At 47.0% G+C, this 15,919-nt stretch overlaps 1 protein-coding gene across 4 annotated transcripts in view; it reads left to right on the forward strand.

Moving 5' to 3' along the window:
* KANSL3 (KAT8 regulatory NSL complex subunit 3) overlaps nt 1-15,919 on the forward strand; it is a 45,392-nt gene that overhangs the window by 20,810 nt on the left and 8,663 nt on the right. For 2 of the 4 annotated variants that reach the window (XM_011969640.1, XM_011969639.1), the window contains exons 5-19: nt 3,571-3,702; nt 4,263-4,379; nt 4,609-4,710; nt 4,819-4,890; nt 6,010-6,084; nt 6,265-6,422; nt 7,549-7,612; nt 8,048-8,248; nt 8,448-8,604; nt 11,577-11,768; nt 12,214-12,298; nt 12,695-12,825; nt 14,221-14,330; nt 14,746-14,968; nt 15,306-15,439. In XM_011969640.1, coding sequence (XP_011825030.1) covers nt 3,571-3,702; nt 4,263-4,379; nt 4,609-4,710; nt 4,819-4,890; nt 6,010-6,084; nt 6,265-6,422; nt 7,549-7,612; nt 8,048-8,248; nt 8,448-8,604; nt 11,577-11,768; nt 12,214-12,298; nt 12,695-12,825; nt 14,221-14,330; nt 14,746-14,968; nt 15,306-15,439 — 1,953 coding nt within the window. Of the gene's footprint in view, nt 1-3,570; nt 3,703-4,262; nt 4,380-4,608; nt 4,711-4,818; nt 4,891-6,009; nt 6,085-6,264; nt 6,423-7,548; nt 7,613-8,047; nt 8,249-8,447; nt 8,605-10,047; nt 10,126-11,576; nt 11,769-12,213; nt 12,299-12,694; nt 12,826-14,220; nt 14,331-14,745; nt 14,969-15,305; nt 15,440-15,919 lie in introns of all 4 variants that reach the window. The other 2 variants (XM_011969638.1, XM_011969641.1) reach the window with 2 other exon arrangements.

Raw genomic sequence — 15,919 nt, forward strand, 5'->3', positions numbered from 1 at the left:
TTACGCCATTCTCCTGCCTCAGCCTCCCGAGTAGCTGGGACTACAGGCGCCCGCCACCTCGCCCGGCTAGTTTTTTGTATTTTTTAGTAGAGACAGGGATTCCCCAGGTTAGCCAGGATGGTCTCGATCTCCTGACCTCGTGATCCGCCCATCTCGACCTCCCAAAGTGCTGGGATTACAGGCGTGAACCACTGCACCTGGCCGTGGAGTATATTTTCTAGTGAAGAAAGAGACAAATGAAAAGGGAGTCCCAGACTTTCCTCCATACTGCTCCCCTATAGTAGAAACCCTGGACCCGGGAGGTGAGTGGTGGGCAGGTAGAGTATGGGGCCCAGACAGTGGTGGCCCAGAAGTATTGTAGGCCTCTTCACATATGTTCTCCTCAGCATTCTACCTATGGTAAAAGTGTAACATTGGTGAATACACTGTAGGAGATGAGTGTTGGTAGTGCCCAGGGTCTCAGTTCTCTGGTGACCCTGCCTCACTCACCATGGCTAGCATAATTTCCCTTTAAGGAGGAATTTGTACTGCTGCCCTATTTAAGTTACTGACTGGACATATCCTGTGTGAATGTCAGTTGCTATGACCTTGGCAGACCACTGGGGGGACTCCACATCATGCATAGTTGGGTGCTTTCCTCCCACGCTGCTGGGCCATGGTGTGGGTTGGCTGGAATGGTGGAAGGCTCGCTGGTACACCAGTGAGCAAGGGCCTCAGACTTGAGGCAACATCCTCTCTGGGCTGTGCTCTCCACAGTGGTTCCTCTGCCATCGGACTCTTATTTTCCCATGACTATATTTAGATTCACAATAAATACTTTGGTGGTTTCCCAAAGGATATAAATGATTATAAGATTGTTTTACTTGTAAAGTGCCTGCTGGATGTGAAAGCGCGGGTGGATGGAATCATGCTCTTCACCCAGCTACTTTCACCATTAGATCCGTTATGATAAAGAGAAGGCACAGACCTTAGCCTTTTAGTCAGCTGTTGAGAGTGAATGCAGTGCTGGAAAGACCAGGGAAGCTTGGTCTTCCCAGCTCCAAGTGGAAAATTCAGTTATTGATTATCCCTTGTTGACAGGAAGCAAGTTTCAAGCCTCTTTGGTGTCATAGCTATACAGTGCTGCTAGACAAAAGCTTAACCCAGGGTCAGATCCTTTGCCTCAAAGTGTTGAGTGGCTCACAGTTCTAGAGTGAGTTACAAAGAACGGAAAGATCCTTTGCGGTTTGGTCTTATCCTTCCTACTGGCTTTTTACATCCTCCTCCTTCCTTGCTTGAATCCTTGACTTTAGTGCATATGTGCCTGGAATAAGCTCTGCATGTTCTTGCCTCTTGCTGGTGTCTCTGATTGGAAGGCTTTTCTCTCATCTTGTGTTGGAATCCTGCCTGTTCCAAAGAGCCTGTCTCATTTCACATGCTGCATCTTAGATGAAAATTGCCTCAACTTCTCCTTCTCTGTTGGGTGGTTTGAATCATAGCAGTTTGGGCTTCTGTTTCTTTCATGGCAGTTATCGGTCTTTCCCTGTTCCCATTTGGGTGTTTGTCTTCATTACCTCTTGTAGAATAAATTCCTCTGTAGTACTAGCCTCGTGCCTTGTAAAAGCAGTTGCACGAATATTTGTTTCCTGAGTTAAACTGAGAGAGTCTAATGGTTATAATTCTCCAATTTCTCATATAGAAATCCATTTAGTTTCTCTGTTTTTAAATTAAGAGCAACTTATCTTCTGCTATTTTTGGAGTTTTACAACTTGCATCAAAACCGTAGTACTTTTTATTCTCCAATTTTTCAAAACCTTTTTGTTTTTCTGAAAACTGCCTCTAATATTTAAACATTTTTCCTTTCCCCTAGGTCATTTTGACCTTTTGTGGGTAGCATGGAATTCGCAGATATTTCTTCTCAGTGTAAGCATCAACATGTCTGAAACTTACATTTGCACATCTGTAATGTTACATTTCTGGTAGATGGTAAAAAACAGACATGAGATAAAGTACACTGTACATAGTATAGCAGGGTATATATTTTTGTACATAATAACAGGTTTATTTAGTACACCACAGCTTGAAAGCAATACTCTAGAAGAAAATGGAGATTAAACAAAATTATAAAATCAACTGACACTCATTGAGGAAATTTAGGGAACATAGAAATCTGTAAAGGAAAAAGTCACCCATAAACTCTATAGAGATCATTATTAACATTTTGGCTTCTTTTTTTTTTTTTGAGACAGTCTCCCTCTGTTGCCCAGGCTGGAGTGCAGTGGCGCGCTCTTGGCTCACTGCAACCTCTGCCTCCTGGGTTTAAGTGATTCTTCTGTCTCAGCCTCCTGAGCAGCTGGGACTACAGGTGTGCAGCATGTTTTCTTATAGTCTTTTTTCTGAGTAGAGAGAATTTTTTTCTTTTTTCTTTTTTTTTTTTTTTGAGATAGTGTCTCACTCTGCAGCCCAGGCCGGAGTGCTGTGTCATGACCTCAGCTCACCACAACCTCCACCTCCTGGGTTCAAGTGATTCTCGTACCTCAGCTTCCCGAGTAGCTGGGATTACTGGTGTGCCACCACGCCTGGCTAATTTTTGTATTTTTAGTGGAGACAGGGTTTCACAATGTTGGCCAGGCTTATCTCGAACTCCTGACCTCAAGTGATCTGCCCACCTTGGCTCCTAAAAGTGCTGGGATTACAGGCATGAGCCACTGAGCCCAGCTTTGAGTAGAGATAATTTTTATATTTTCTATTTTACCTGCAACATTTTGGCAAAATTATTGCTATATGTTATTATGTATTCTTGTAAATATTTGAAAGCTGGGCTCAGTGGCTGACGCCTGTAATTCTAGCACTTTAGGAGGCTGAGGCGGGTGGATCATTTGAGGTCAGGAGTTCAAGACCAGCCTGACCAATAAGGTGAAACTCCATCTCTACTAGAAATACAAAAAATTAACTGGGTATGGTGGTGCACGCCTGTAATCTCAGCTACTTGGGAGGCTGAGAAACAAGAAATCGCTTAAACCCAGGAGGCAGAGGTGGCAGTGAGCCAAGATCAGGCCACTGCACTCTAGCCTGGGTGACAGAGCGAGACTTTGTCTCAATAAATAAATAAATAAAGTCTTGTAAATATTTGAAAATAATTGTTAATATCCAATTAGGTAGATAGTTGACTAAACTACTCCCTTACGTATACATACATATATTAAATTGTTTTTACTTTATTATTGTTCGTAGTTGATTTGTCTCTGTGCATAACTCTCCTTATCCTTTTGTGTGTGTTTTTGTTTCTGATATGTTTTCTTTGAAAAGGTTCTCAGAAGTAGAAACATTTGGAAAAGGGATGGGAGTACATTTAAGTCCCTTGCCACATATCCAGACTGCTTTCCAAAGGATTGTACCCATTCACTTTTCATGGTGGGAGCATACTTTTCGCCCGTTTATTTATATATACTGCTGCTCCTGAGGAGGTTTTTAGAGGCTTCGTTGAAGTCTGTCTGGCTTCTAGTGGGGCCCTGCTCTTCTGCTTGATTGCTGATGGTGGCAGGTCTCCTGCTTTACACTGGAATCAGCTTTGCTCTTCCTTCTTTGTAGATCCCAACCTTGATTGACCGGATGCTTGTGTCATCCAACACGAAGACTGGGGCTGCAGGAGCTGAGGCCTTGTCTCTCCTACTGAAGAGGCCTTGGGACCCTGCTGTGGGCGTGCTTTCTCATAACAAACCAGTAAGTTGGATGGCTCAGGACTTAACAATGGCATATACAAATTTTAGACTCAAGCCTTAGAACCTTGGCAGGAGGATAAATGGCTTCTTTAACTATTTTTTGTTGTTATTATTTTTTGCGACAGAATCTTGCTCTATTGCCCAGGCTAGAGTGCAGTGGCATGATCTTGGCTTATTGCAACCTCTGCCTCCCAGGTTCAGGCAATTCTCCTGCATCAGCTTCCTGAGTAGCTGAGATTACAGGCCTGCACCACCATGCCTGGCTAATTTTTGTGTTTTCAGTAATGACAGGATTTCACCATGTTGGCCAGGCTGGTCTCAAACTCCTAACCTCAGGTGATCCGCCTGCCTCGGCCTCCCAGAGTGCTGGGATTGCAGGTGTGAGCCGGTGCGACTGACCGGCTTCTTTAACTATTACTAGTAATTTATTTTGTATAGTGCTTAACATATTTCACAAGCAAAGGAGCATTGGTTGGGATGAGAAAGGTATTGGGATACTTGGAATTTCGTGGAAGAAAACTTCTCACTCACTGGTTTTTGGGTGGGATCCTTCCTCTTTAGAGCAAACTCCCTGGCTCTCCACTGATTCTCATCGCCTCCTCTGGTCCCTCCAGCTCTGTGTTTCCCACTTCACGCCGCCACCGCTTCTGGCAGTCTCAGCTCTCCTGCTTAGGCAAGGTATGTGTGGGGGCAGGAGGAACTCCCTCCTGGCAGGGAATATAGTCTTGGAGAATTGAGGAGAAGAATATGTGGGAGGGAGGTCAAAATGGATAACTTGAATGTGGAGCCTCCTCTAACCCTTCTTTCTTGTGGAATTCCAAGGTTGAAAGAGTTTGGGGTAGGTCAAACAGAATTGAAAGATTTGAAACTTATCTCTGCTGGTGTGGGGGCTACTTCTTTCCTTCAGGTCATCCCTGTAGCCACCCATCTGCTGAACAATGGCAGTGGGGTAGGAGTTCTACAGTGTCTTGAGCATATGATTGGGGCAGTGAGAAGCAAAGTGCTGGAGGTGAGAACGCCCCTGTTTCAGTGCACTGTGGCATACCCAGAATTCTGGGGTTGTTCTGCACCCATCTTTGGCCTCCTGTCTTACTATCTTCTTTCTCTTCCCATGAAGATTCACAGCCATTTCCCACACAAACCCATTATCTTGATTGGCTGGAACACAGGAGCTTTGGTGGCCTGTCATGTAAGTAATTTCTATCTTATTTGGAGGTTGTTCTGGGATGGAATACCACTAATGATAGCTACCATTGAGTCCTTTACTATGTTTCAGGCTCTGTGCTAGATACTTTACCTATGTAATTACATTTTAAACTGTAGAGGACAAATTTTATTAAAACAATTTTTAATTTATTTAGGAAAGCTTTAAGCAGAAACAAAAGCAGGTATAGTATAATAAACCCCCAGGATCCTCACCCAGGTTTACCAGTGATCAACTCTTGGCTGGGCTTGTTTTATCTCACCCTACTTACTTTCTTTCTCCCCCAGATTGTTTTGAAGAAAAATCCCAAATATCATAGCATTTACACACGCACACACACACACTGGCATATAACTGTGGAAAAAATAAAAGGATCCCTTTTTTTCTCTAAACATAAGTACCATACTGTTCTCCCACCTAAAAAACAACAATAATTGTAGCTGGCAAATATTAGTAGCTCTGGAATTTGATGCTGTGTTCATTTCAGTCCCTTTCCAAGACATCAAGGAATCTTTTCATATTTTACATACATTTGTATGTCTGTCAGTTTGTGTAAGTGTCCCTCAGGTGTCCAAAGCCTTAATTTTGCTTCATGCAGTCCAGTCAAGTGATAGCTATGAGAGGAGGAAGGTCCCCATAGTCCTGCTCCCAGGGTGGTGGGCCTTAGCAGTTGCTCCAAGAAATCTAGGCTGTCTGGTAACTATCCATTAAGTTCAATAGAGAGAATTTTTTTTCACTTAAGGGTGAGTGGCAACATTGTGTTCTCTTGACTATATTTACTATTTGTGGAGAAAAATGGAGCAGGAGGGCTCTAGTTGAGGGAGTTGACAGGGTAGGAATATTGAACCTTCTATTCTATGGTTCAGCCACCTGCTGGGGTCCTCTTGGGGCCCCAGTTCTCTAGGTAGTGGCTGCTTATGGAATGACATACCTTGTGTCTTGTGCTCTTACTGCTGCCGTTGTGGCAGAAGATGCACCCGGATATTAGGACAGGGGAGGAAGAGGTGAGACTCTCTGGTGGGTCTGGACCACTCCTGGATTCTGGATCGGCTGAGGTGCCATGAACTCAATTGACCTTTAGACAAACTGTTCCGTTATTTACAGGTGTCAGTGATGGAGTATGTCACCGCAGTTGTCTGCCTTGGGTTTCCTCTGCTTACCGTGGATGGCCCCAGAGGGGTAAGAGTGTGATAAAGCTGAGTGCTGGGTCATTGGCAGCGGGAGTGTGAGTATGCGTACCTTGTCCAAGCTGATGCTGAGGCCGACTGCAGTTGCACAGCTGATCCTCCTTAGTGGAGTTTCCGGGTCGGTGCTTTGTGAATGTGAAGAAGCCGATTCTAAAACCTATACCTGTTTTAGGATGTAGATGATCCCCTCTTGGATATGAAGACTCCGGTCCTCTTTGTCATTGGTCAAAATTCCCTTCAATGTCACCCTGAAGCCATGGAGGACTTCCGGGAGAAGATTCGAGCTGAGAACAGCTTGGTGGTGGTTGGGGGAGCTGATGACAATCTCAGGTGGGTAGATTCTCCTAGAGCTGCAAGAGAGCTGTGTTACAGTGTTAGAGATACGCCTCTAAGCTGGCAGTGTAACTACAGACCAGTCTGGTTCAGTTAAAAGACAGCATTAGCCAGGCGTGGTGGCTCATGCCTGTAACCCCAGCACTTTGGGAGGCCAAGGTGGGCGGAAAGGAGATCACGACCATCCTGGCTAACATGGTGAAACCCTGTCTCTACTAAAAATACAAAAAATTAGCCAGGCATGGTGGTGGTCGCCTGTAGTCCCAGCTTCTCGGGAGGCTGAGGCAGGAGAATGGCGTGAACCTGGGAGGAGGAGCTTGCAGTGAGCCAAGATTACACCACTGCGCTCCAGCCAGCCTGGGCAACAGTGCAAGACTCTGTCTAAAAAAAAAAAAAAAAAAAAGACAGCATTAAAAAAATATTTTTTAATATTTGAAATTTCAGATTTATAAAAAGTTATAACACTAGTACAAAAAAATTCCCATATACCCTTCACCTGATTTCTAAATGTTAAACATCTTACATAGCCCAAATCAAGAAATTAACATCGACATGACACTATAATCTACAGACTCACGTTTCATCAGTTGTTTCCCTAATGTCATTTTTCTGGTCCAGCATCCAGCCCAGGATCACACTTGGATTTAGTTGCCATGTCTCCTCGGTCTCCTTTAATTTGGTAGAGTTCCTCCATCTTTGTCTTTCACGACCTTGAGCTTTTTTGTTTGTTTGTTTGTTTTTTGTTTTTTGAGGTGGCGCCTGGCTCTGTCGCCTAGGCTGGAGTGCAGTGGTGCAATCTCAGCTCACTGCAACCTCTGCCTCCCGGGTTCTGGATAGAGTTGACCTATTAAGCTGTAGGTACAGGAATTCTGGAGCGGACTGTCCTGGGCACTGTGCTTGGTTTCTTTACATATGTTATTTTGTTTAATCCCCACAACTTCATGAATGAGATGTTATGATTCCCCATTTTGCAGACATAGGAACAGGTTTGGAGAGGTTGCATTACTTAAGGCTAACATGGTCCTCCTGGGGCTAGAAAATAGCCCAGAAAAGAAATACTTTCTTATTTTCATAGGACGCCATGGAATTAAGAAGTAAACATGTCATCCATTTTGTTTCTTAGAATAAGCAAAGCAAAGAAGAAATCAGAAGGGTTGACTCAGAGCATGGTGGACAGATGTATTCAGGTAAACAGTTGTTTTGTGTGCTTTTCTCAGCTAGGCTTGCCTTTCTGTAGCCTTGTAGGTTTGGTCTTATTAGTAGTGGCCTCTTTGGCTCTGAAGGCCTCCACTGGGGCCTCTGGTAGGTCTCAGTCATAAGCAAAGCAAAGAAAAATGAGAGTGGTGAATTAATGTAAGCAAAGTATCAGGAGGGAGAGTGTTGGAAAAGTGGTGGAGTGTGACCACCCCGGAGCTCCCCCTGACAGAGGCACTTGCTGGTCTTCTCGAACCACAGTTGCTCAGAAGCCTGGGATTTGCACCAGGCCTTGTTTGAGTGGGGAAGGACTGGCACATCCAGATGCCAGAGCTGAGGGAGAATTTCTTTTAGTTGGTAAGTATCTGAGAGGTTCCCATTCTCCAGATGAAGACTAAAAGGCCTTGGTTGGCTCCTCTCTACACTAGGATGAGATTGTGGACTTTCTGACCGGAGTGCTCACTCGTGCTGAGGGTCACATGGGCTCTGAACCTCGGGATCAGGATGCTGAGAAGAAGAAGAAGCCCCGCGATGTGGCCCGCAGAGACTTGGCCTTTGAAGTCCCTGAGCGGGGCAGTCGACCTGCCTCCCCAGCTGCCAAGCTGCCCGCCTCACCCTCAGGCTCAGAGGTAGTATGAGCAGAGTGGGAGCACTTTTGCTGGGGAATCAGCACCACAGAGTTGGTTCCTTAACTTCCTGGGGATGCCTCTGTCTTGTTAGTGCCATGGGCCTGTGAGTTCCTACAAGGGGAATTCCAGAGGGACGTGCTGACTCATGGTCAGATCCTAATAACATTGGCTCATCTCTTGGCCTTCTCACCTTACTCAGGATCTCTCCAGTGTGTCCAGCAGCCCCACCTCCAGTCCCAAGACCAAAGTGACTGCGGTGACCTCTGCCCAGAAGTCCAGTCAGATTGGAAGCTCTCAGCTGCTGAAGAGACATGTGCAGCGGACAGAAGCTGTGCTGACCCACAAACAAGCTCAAGGTATAGACACCCGGCCGGGGGCTCCTCCTGGGGCTGTCTGCTAGTGTTCATGCCACGTGGCGGCTGCACAGTATTGATATCTACGGCTTTTTCCAGGCGGATGGGAGGCACCCTTTCTCACATTTCTGTGCAGGCAAAGTTCAAAATTAATTATTGAAATGAATGGCAAGGCCTCTGAGTGGGTGGGGCTTTGTGATCACTAGTTACAGCTTTGTCTTGCTGTTCTGGGGAGGCCAGGCTTTATGAACACGTATATTGGCCTAAACTTTTTTCTACCTTGCCAGCCACTCCTCCGGTCAGGGCTCTCTGATCATAAGTATTGGGTGATTGATTTTATTAATCAGATTCTAGGGCAACTCACCTGGCATCATGCCCTTTCTTTGTTTGACCCTTGAAGCGTTAAGATTCTCACACTGAGACTTTCAGTGAAGTTTGTCAGGGTTCTCTGCAGACAGGTTTCAGATGAGGCTGGAAAGTATTCATATAGTCAAAAGTAAGAGTTTGATGAGCTGTAAGTGCTCTGAAAGGAGCTATAGAAAAGGGAGAGTTCACTGGGTGGGGAAAGAAGAAACAGTGCTCTGTCCCCCTTCCCCCACATTGATCCAGTTGGGTGGCCTTGATGTAAGGCTTCTTGGGCATTGGTGTTTAACGATGTGTCCAGGAGCATGTGTCACCTGAGCTTCTCAGGAATAGGGGTGCCTGGGAAGAGGCAGCAGCCAGAGCTGGCTGTCTGGCAGACAGACGTGGAGGGGATAGGAGGCTCATCTGTTTACTTTCCCTGTGTTTCTTTTAGTGGAGCCAAAGGATCAGAACCGAAACTCAGACCTCTTGTGAGTTTGCTTGTAAGAGTAGTACTAACAAGGAGTAGAAAAGTATGAGTGGATGGGAGGAGTTGAGAAATGAGGCCAGGCCCTGAGGGTCTGCGCGGATGCTGTGCCATGGATCTTCATGAGTGGTGGCCAGAGCCAAGTCCCTTGTGGACAGTGTGTCTTTACACTTCTGATGAAGACAGAGCTGGTGATGTGCTGTGCTTCTGGAGAGGGTGATTAGTTGAGAATCTAAGGACTTTGGAAGGCTGATTGGCAAGCTGGGTTTGAAATGGGGACCTAGGGTTTCATGGGGGAGAGTAGCAGCTTTAGAACCCTGGCTTAGCAGAGCTGATGGGCAAACAGGGAATACTAATAGCGAACATACATGGAGTCCTTCTTCATGGCACTCACATTGCTGTAGTTTGTTGAGTTTTGGCATAGCCCCATGAGGCAGGTAGTACTAGTCAGTTTAGATGCTTCTACAGACCGACTCCATGGCAGAGTCAGGTTGCCATGCAGTAATTTCAGAAGGAGCCCCTATTGGCCATTTTCTACAACCTTTTTTCTTATTCCCTCTCTTTTTCTCCCTTCTCTGGTTGGCTGTGATTCTGTAATTCTTTCTGATTCATTCCAGCACAGTTTGCTGCTTTTCTGAAACAAAATATGCTGGTGAGGAAAGCTCTTCCTCCTGGCACCTCCTCCTGTCTCTTTGGTGAGTATTACTCTTTCTTGCCTGCTCGTCCACTGCATTCTGCTCCTCAACCCCTTATTTATTTTCCATCTCTCCCTCTCTTCTGCCTCAGTTTGGTTTCCTCCTGTTCTTTTCTCTTTTTCTTTGTGTTCTTTTGTTTTGCTGACCCCTGTTGCTTACTCTGTAGTCTTTGCCCTTTTTTCATTCTTTTGTTTGCTTCTTAGGGTATTTTCTTTTTTGTCTCTTAGTGTGGTTCTTTCTTTCACTGTGGTCTTGGCTCTGCTGCTTTTTTGTATGCCTGTGGCACTGCCTGTGAGTCTCAGTTTCCTTGTGTGTTTTTCTCCCTGCCTCTTGTCCTGTGTTTATCTGGTGGCTACAAGCCCACCAGTCACATATCAGCATAGACCCTGAAACTCCTTTCCCCTCCACCCTCCTTCCTACTCTGATTTTAGCCAATGCATTTGTCCCCTAAGCAATCCTTCTAGCTGGTTATGTCCCGACTGTTACCTCATGCCAGGACCCCTCCTCCATCCCCATGTGACTGCTGCCTTCCTCCCCACCCCAGTCTTTGCTTCCCTATGCTACAAGAGAACTAGGGTAGACTTCTGGGTTTAAAGAGGAGGGAATCTTTGAGGAAGCTTGAAAGATAACCTAAGAGTCCAAAAAGCTTGGCTGTATACATGATGAGCCTGTTTGATTCAGTGGAAGTGGAAGCCCATGTGTGAACAGATGGCCTTTGTCTGTGCTAGTACACATGACCTGGGGACCAGGTTGTGACATGGGCCAGTGTTGCCCTGTTACTTCTGGGCAGGAGCTGTGAGGTTGCCTGGTTGAGGTACTCTCTCCTAGTAGCTACTCATAGCCAGCTTTCAGTCCTGGTGACAGTCCTCTTCACTGCCTCCATTTGGCAAGTGAATCCTCAACCCTGGGCTCTTAGGGTAGGGTGGGACTCTTAAGAGCCTTTTGGAAAACTCTGCTTTTTAGAGAGAACTGGATGACCTGCTCCTCCATGAGTTCTCATAGAATGTTTAATGTCCCCAACTGTGTGATGATGTGGGGAGGGCTTGAGACAGGAAGATGATCATCACACTTTTTGAGTCTGGGAAGGACTGTTGACTTACTGTGTTGAGTCCTCTGTTGTTGTTGTTGTTGCTATTGACCTTGGCTAGGCAGGGTCGGGGTGTCTTCTGTCTTTTAATTCCTACCAACTCAGGCCCTTCCCTTCTGATTCCAGTGCAGGATGAGGGATGAGAAGGGAGCCATCCTCTAAGAAGGGCAAAGTGGGGTCCCCCACGGGCAGTGCTTGAGTGAAGTTGTCCTGAAGCATGGGCAGTCTGCTTTGAGGGGTAGCCCTGGACGTAGAGTGGTTCTCCTGTGCGTTTTACACATGGCTATGTTGGTGCTGGTATTGACTGAGTGTCTGTTGGGCTTTTTTGGATTGTGGAGGATCTGAACTCAGCTCCATCTCTTAGTTCCCATTTCATCAGAACCACCGGAGGAAGGAGAGAAAGAGGATCTTAGGGTTCAGCTGAAGCGACACCATCCCTCGAGTCCCCTTCCTGGCAGTAAGACCTCCAAGCGACCAAAGATCAAGGTGTCCCTTATCTCCCAAGGGGACACAGCTGGAGGGCCTTGTGCTCCTTCCCAAGGAAGTGCTCCAGAAGGTGAGTTTCTCTTGCTACGACTGACCTCTCCTAGGTACACAGCATTGCCCTTTGGCGGCCACTCACCAGCATGTCAGCCTTTACTTCATTTGGAGAGATGCCCGGAGCAAAGAAGGCATGAGGCTATACATGTGGGTAAAGTGGGCGTGAGCCCATCTGAATGAGGACCAAGCAGCAGGCAGAATACGAGAGGAAGCTGTGCCGTAGTTCAAAGCATCGTATATTTTGTTCTTTTTTTGTTTGCTTCAATTAAAGGTACAGAATATTTCAGGAAGTTTAGAAAATAGAAGGAAAAAACCCCAACTCTCTCTACTCTAGCATAGTTCATCTTTTTTCATCTTCCAGTTCTTGTCTGTAATATCTTGCATTTAGCCTAAACTGTGGAACCTGCAAACGTAGCGGCCAAATAGGACTGACCAGGGCCTTGGGGTTCTCTGTTTTACAGCTGCAGGTGGGAAGCCCATCACCATGACACTGGGGCAGGCTTCAGCAGGGGCCAAGGAGCTCACAGGACTTCTCACCACAGCCAAGTGAGTGTTTGTTGGACCATCTGTGTCTATTCTTTTTTCCCTTCCCTCTGCTTCTGGTTCATTTAGTGCTTTGGAAAATGATGGATTCTGGGTTCTGTCAGTTTGGGAAATGTGACTTCCTTCTGATAGGGATCTTTGTCTTGCTTTTGGGTCAACCCAGAGTTCATTTTTACTTCAGATTCCAAAGTGTCCCCTGCCTTTTGCTGTAAGTCCTGTAAGTAAGGACTTTTAGAAGACTAGAGGCCAGGTTCAGAAAGTGGAACAAAGAAGCTGAAGATTCTCGGTGTGTGTCTGCTGCTGAAAGCCTTGCTGGGCCCCACTCTGTACCCTGCCTGTGTTGCTAGGGCTTGCTGCCCTGTGACCTTTGGATAACAGAGCTCCTTCCTTTGTCTCCAGGTCCAGTTCTTCTGAAGGTGGAGTCTCAGCCAGCCCAGCCCCTTCAGTGGTCTCCAGCAGCACTGCACCCAGTGCCTTGCACACACTGCAGAGCCGCCTGGTGGCCACCTCTCCTGGCAGCTCCCTCCCAGGTATCTTGTGGCCCAGCATTCTCCCCTTCCAACACAGAATTTTTGGTCTGCTGCTGGTAGGTGGTCCTGGGAAAGCATCCCTGGAGCTGAATCCACAGCATGGGCCTCTGGGTCTTAGAGTGATCATAGAGGCTTTACGTGAAACTGGAATTAGCTTGGGCAGAGGGATTCCTTGGCCTTGAATAAATGCAGTGAGTAAATGTCCTGGTCTGCAGGTGATTAAATGTTCCAGTCTACAGGTGCTGTATCCTCTACTGTAAGGAGAAATAGCCGATAGGACGTATATGTGTAGTCAGTCTTTCTTATCCACAGGAGATTGGTTCTAGGACCCTCACCGCTACCAAAATCCATGGATGCTCAAGTCCCTTATATGAAACTATGTCATACAGTTGGCATTCCATATCTACAGGTTTCTATCCGTGTGGTCATTTGAATCTGCAAATCTGCTGCGAAGCCCACAGATAATTGAGGGCTGACTATGGTTTTATTTTGCTGTTTTAAGGACATCTGACTGAATAAAACTGGAAATGGTGCTACACTGGGCATTAGCAAAATGAGACATTTTTCTGTCTGTGCTTGTCTCTCATTTTGTCCTACCCACTAACGCTACTTTGAAAGACCTGTTGCCTGAGCCCAACAGGGCCAAGGCATTGCAGAAACCCTTCTCCTGGCCAGGCACGGTGGCTCAAGCCTGTAATCCCAACACTTTGGAAGGCCGAGGTGGGTGGGTCACCTGAGGTCAGGAGTTTGAGACCAGCCTGGCCAATATGATGAAGCCCCGTCTCTACTAAAAATACAAAAAATTAGCCGGGTGTGGTGGCGGGAATCTGTAAACCCAGCTACCTGGGAGGCTGAGGCAGGAGAATCGCTTGAACCCGGGAGGTGGAGGTTGCAGTGAGCGGAGATTGCGCCATTGCACTCCAGCCTGGGAAACGAAAAAAGACTCCGTCTCAAAAAAAAAAAAAAAAAGAAACCCTTCTCCTTTAAGAGAACCTTTCTTACTGCTTTGAGGCTACTTCCTTTCTGCTTTGATTGTGTGAGGCGAAGTGAAAGTTGGGTATTTAGAATTCTTTTGGCTTAAAAAGTTGTTCTTCTTCCCTGGAAAGAAAGGAACAAACTTGGATTTCTCAAAATGGCCCAAAATGTATGACTGATGGTTTGCAGCAGGTGCAGAGCAAATCCGGGGCAGTGTCTGGCACAGTACCTTTCCTGTGTGGCATCCACTGCGTGTGTGCCTGGCTGGGGAGACCTTCTTGCCTTCTTTCTGAGGACGGGGGTGTCCAAGGGCAAGCACCATTGGTGTTTTAGTTGGTGGTGAGGGTGGATGGATGTGGCTGCTCTTGGGATAGTGCAAGTGATTGAGTCTCTACTGATTCCTGCTATGTCCTCTCTTAGGGGCCACATCAGCCAGCAGCCTCCTCCAAGGCCTCAGCTTCAGCTTACAGGATATCAGCAGCAAGACCTCTGGCCTTCCAGCAAATCCCTCCCCAGGACCAGCCCCACAGGTGCACATCTGCCATCTGCTGGGCTGGGCAGGTGTAGGGAGGAGGCCTCCTCAACTCAGTTGGTTTTGGCAGGGAAACTAGGTCTGGAGTCAAGTGGGTCAAGGACAAACAGCCTTCTAGCTACACAGCAGGGAACTTCCAAAGGTTAAGGTCTATCATTTACTGTGTGACCTTGGGCAAGTTTCTTGACCACTCTGTTTTTGTTTCCTTATCTATAAAATGAGGTAATAATAGTACCTCCCTCATAGAGTTGTTGTAAGAGTGAAATAATATATGCAGAATGCCTGAAAGAGTACCTTGCATGTAGTAGGCACTCAATACATGTTAGCCTTTAATAATATGCTGTGGGCCCTCCAAACTCGAACGTTGCTGTTGGGCGACAGCTTCTGATCACCTGGGCTTGTGTGTCCCACAGGCCACCAGTGTGAAGTTGCCCACCCCCATGCAGAGCCTGGGTGCCATCACCACGGGCACCAGCACCATTGTCCGTACCATTCCTGTGGCCACCACTCTCTCCTCCTTGGGTGCCACTCCTGGTGGGAAGCCCACAGCCATCCACCAGCTGCTGACCAATGGGGGCCTCGCTAAGTTGGCAAGCAGCCTCCCTGGCCTGGCTCAGATCTCTCACCAAGCATCAGGTGAGTCTCATGAGAGCTGTGGGGACTCCCAGGTCTGGGGTCTTCCCCCGAGGACCTTCCCATCTCATGTGGGCAAGGTGTGATGTTGAAACCAGTCCCACAGGGTCCTGGCATTGACCTTCAGATTCCGCTGTGTAGACCCATCCCCCAGAGAGGTTGAGCGAACACAGGCTGTTTCCTGTTGCCTTTCAGATTGACCGATAGTGCATAGATGACCCAGCTGGGGAGGAGGCCAAGGGACTGTGTTATGTGGGGGAGAAGCTCTCCAGGAAAGGAAAGCCTCAGCAGAAGGTGGAGAGTGTGACTCAAAAATACTGCTTCTCTCTCTCTATCTCAGGCTTGAAGGTCCCCACCACCATTACTCTGACACTTCGTGGCCAGCCGAGCAGGATCACCACACTGAGCCCTATGGGCTCAGGAGCAGCCCCATCCGAGGAGCCCTCTTCCCAGGTGCTGCCCTCCAGCTCACAGGTGAGTCTGCCAGGAAGGACTGAGGACATGGGCTTCATTGTTGGGAAGTTTGAGACCAGCTGACTGGCTGATTGAAGGGGCTGCCCATGCACTGGACAGACGAGATTCAGATTCAAATTCAAATCTGAACTCTGGAGTTTGGCTTTGTAATACTGAGCGAATCATGGACCTCTTTGAGCCTCCTCTTCTACATCTCTCCCTGGATATTGTGAAGATTGTGTATGTTCAAGTGGGTCGCAGTGCCTAGTATTTAATGTTTTTGTTTGCTTTTCCTTTCATTTAATTTTTTTTCTCATCCTTGGTTTCATCCTTCAGAGTTGTGAGTAGAGGCTACTTAGCTAATGCTCTTTCTTTGTTTTTATTTTTATTTTTTGAGATGGAGTCTTGCTGTATCGCCCCAACTGGAGTGCAGTGGTGCAATCTCGGCTCCCTGCAACCTCCTCCTCCCTGGTTCAAGCAATTCTCCTGCCTCAGCCTCCC

This window comes from Mandrillus leucophaeus, unplaced genomic scaffold (genome assembly GCF_000951045.1).
Source record: "Mandrillus leucophaeus isolate KB7577 unplaced genomic scaffold, Mleu.le_1.0 Scaffold9, whole genome shotgun sequence".
Lineage (NCBI taxonomy): Eukaryota > Metazoa > Chordata > Mammalia > Primates > Cercopithecidae > Mandrillus > Mandrillus leucophaeus.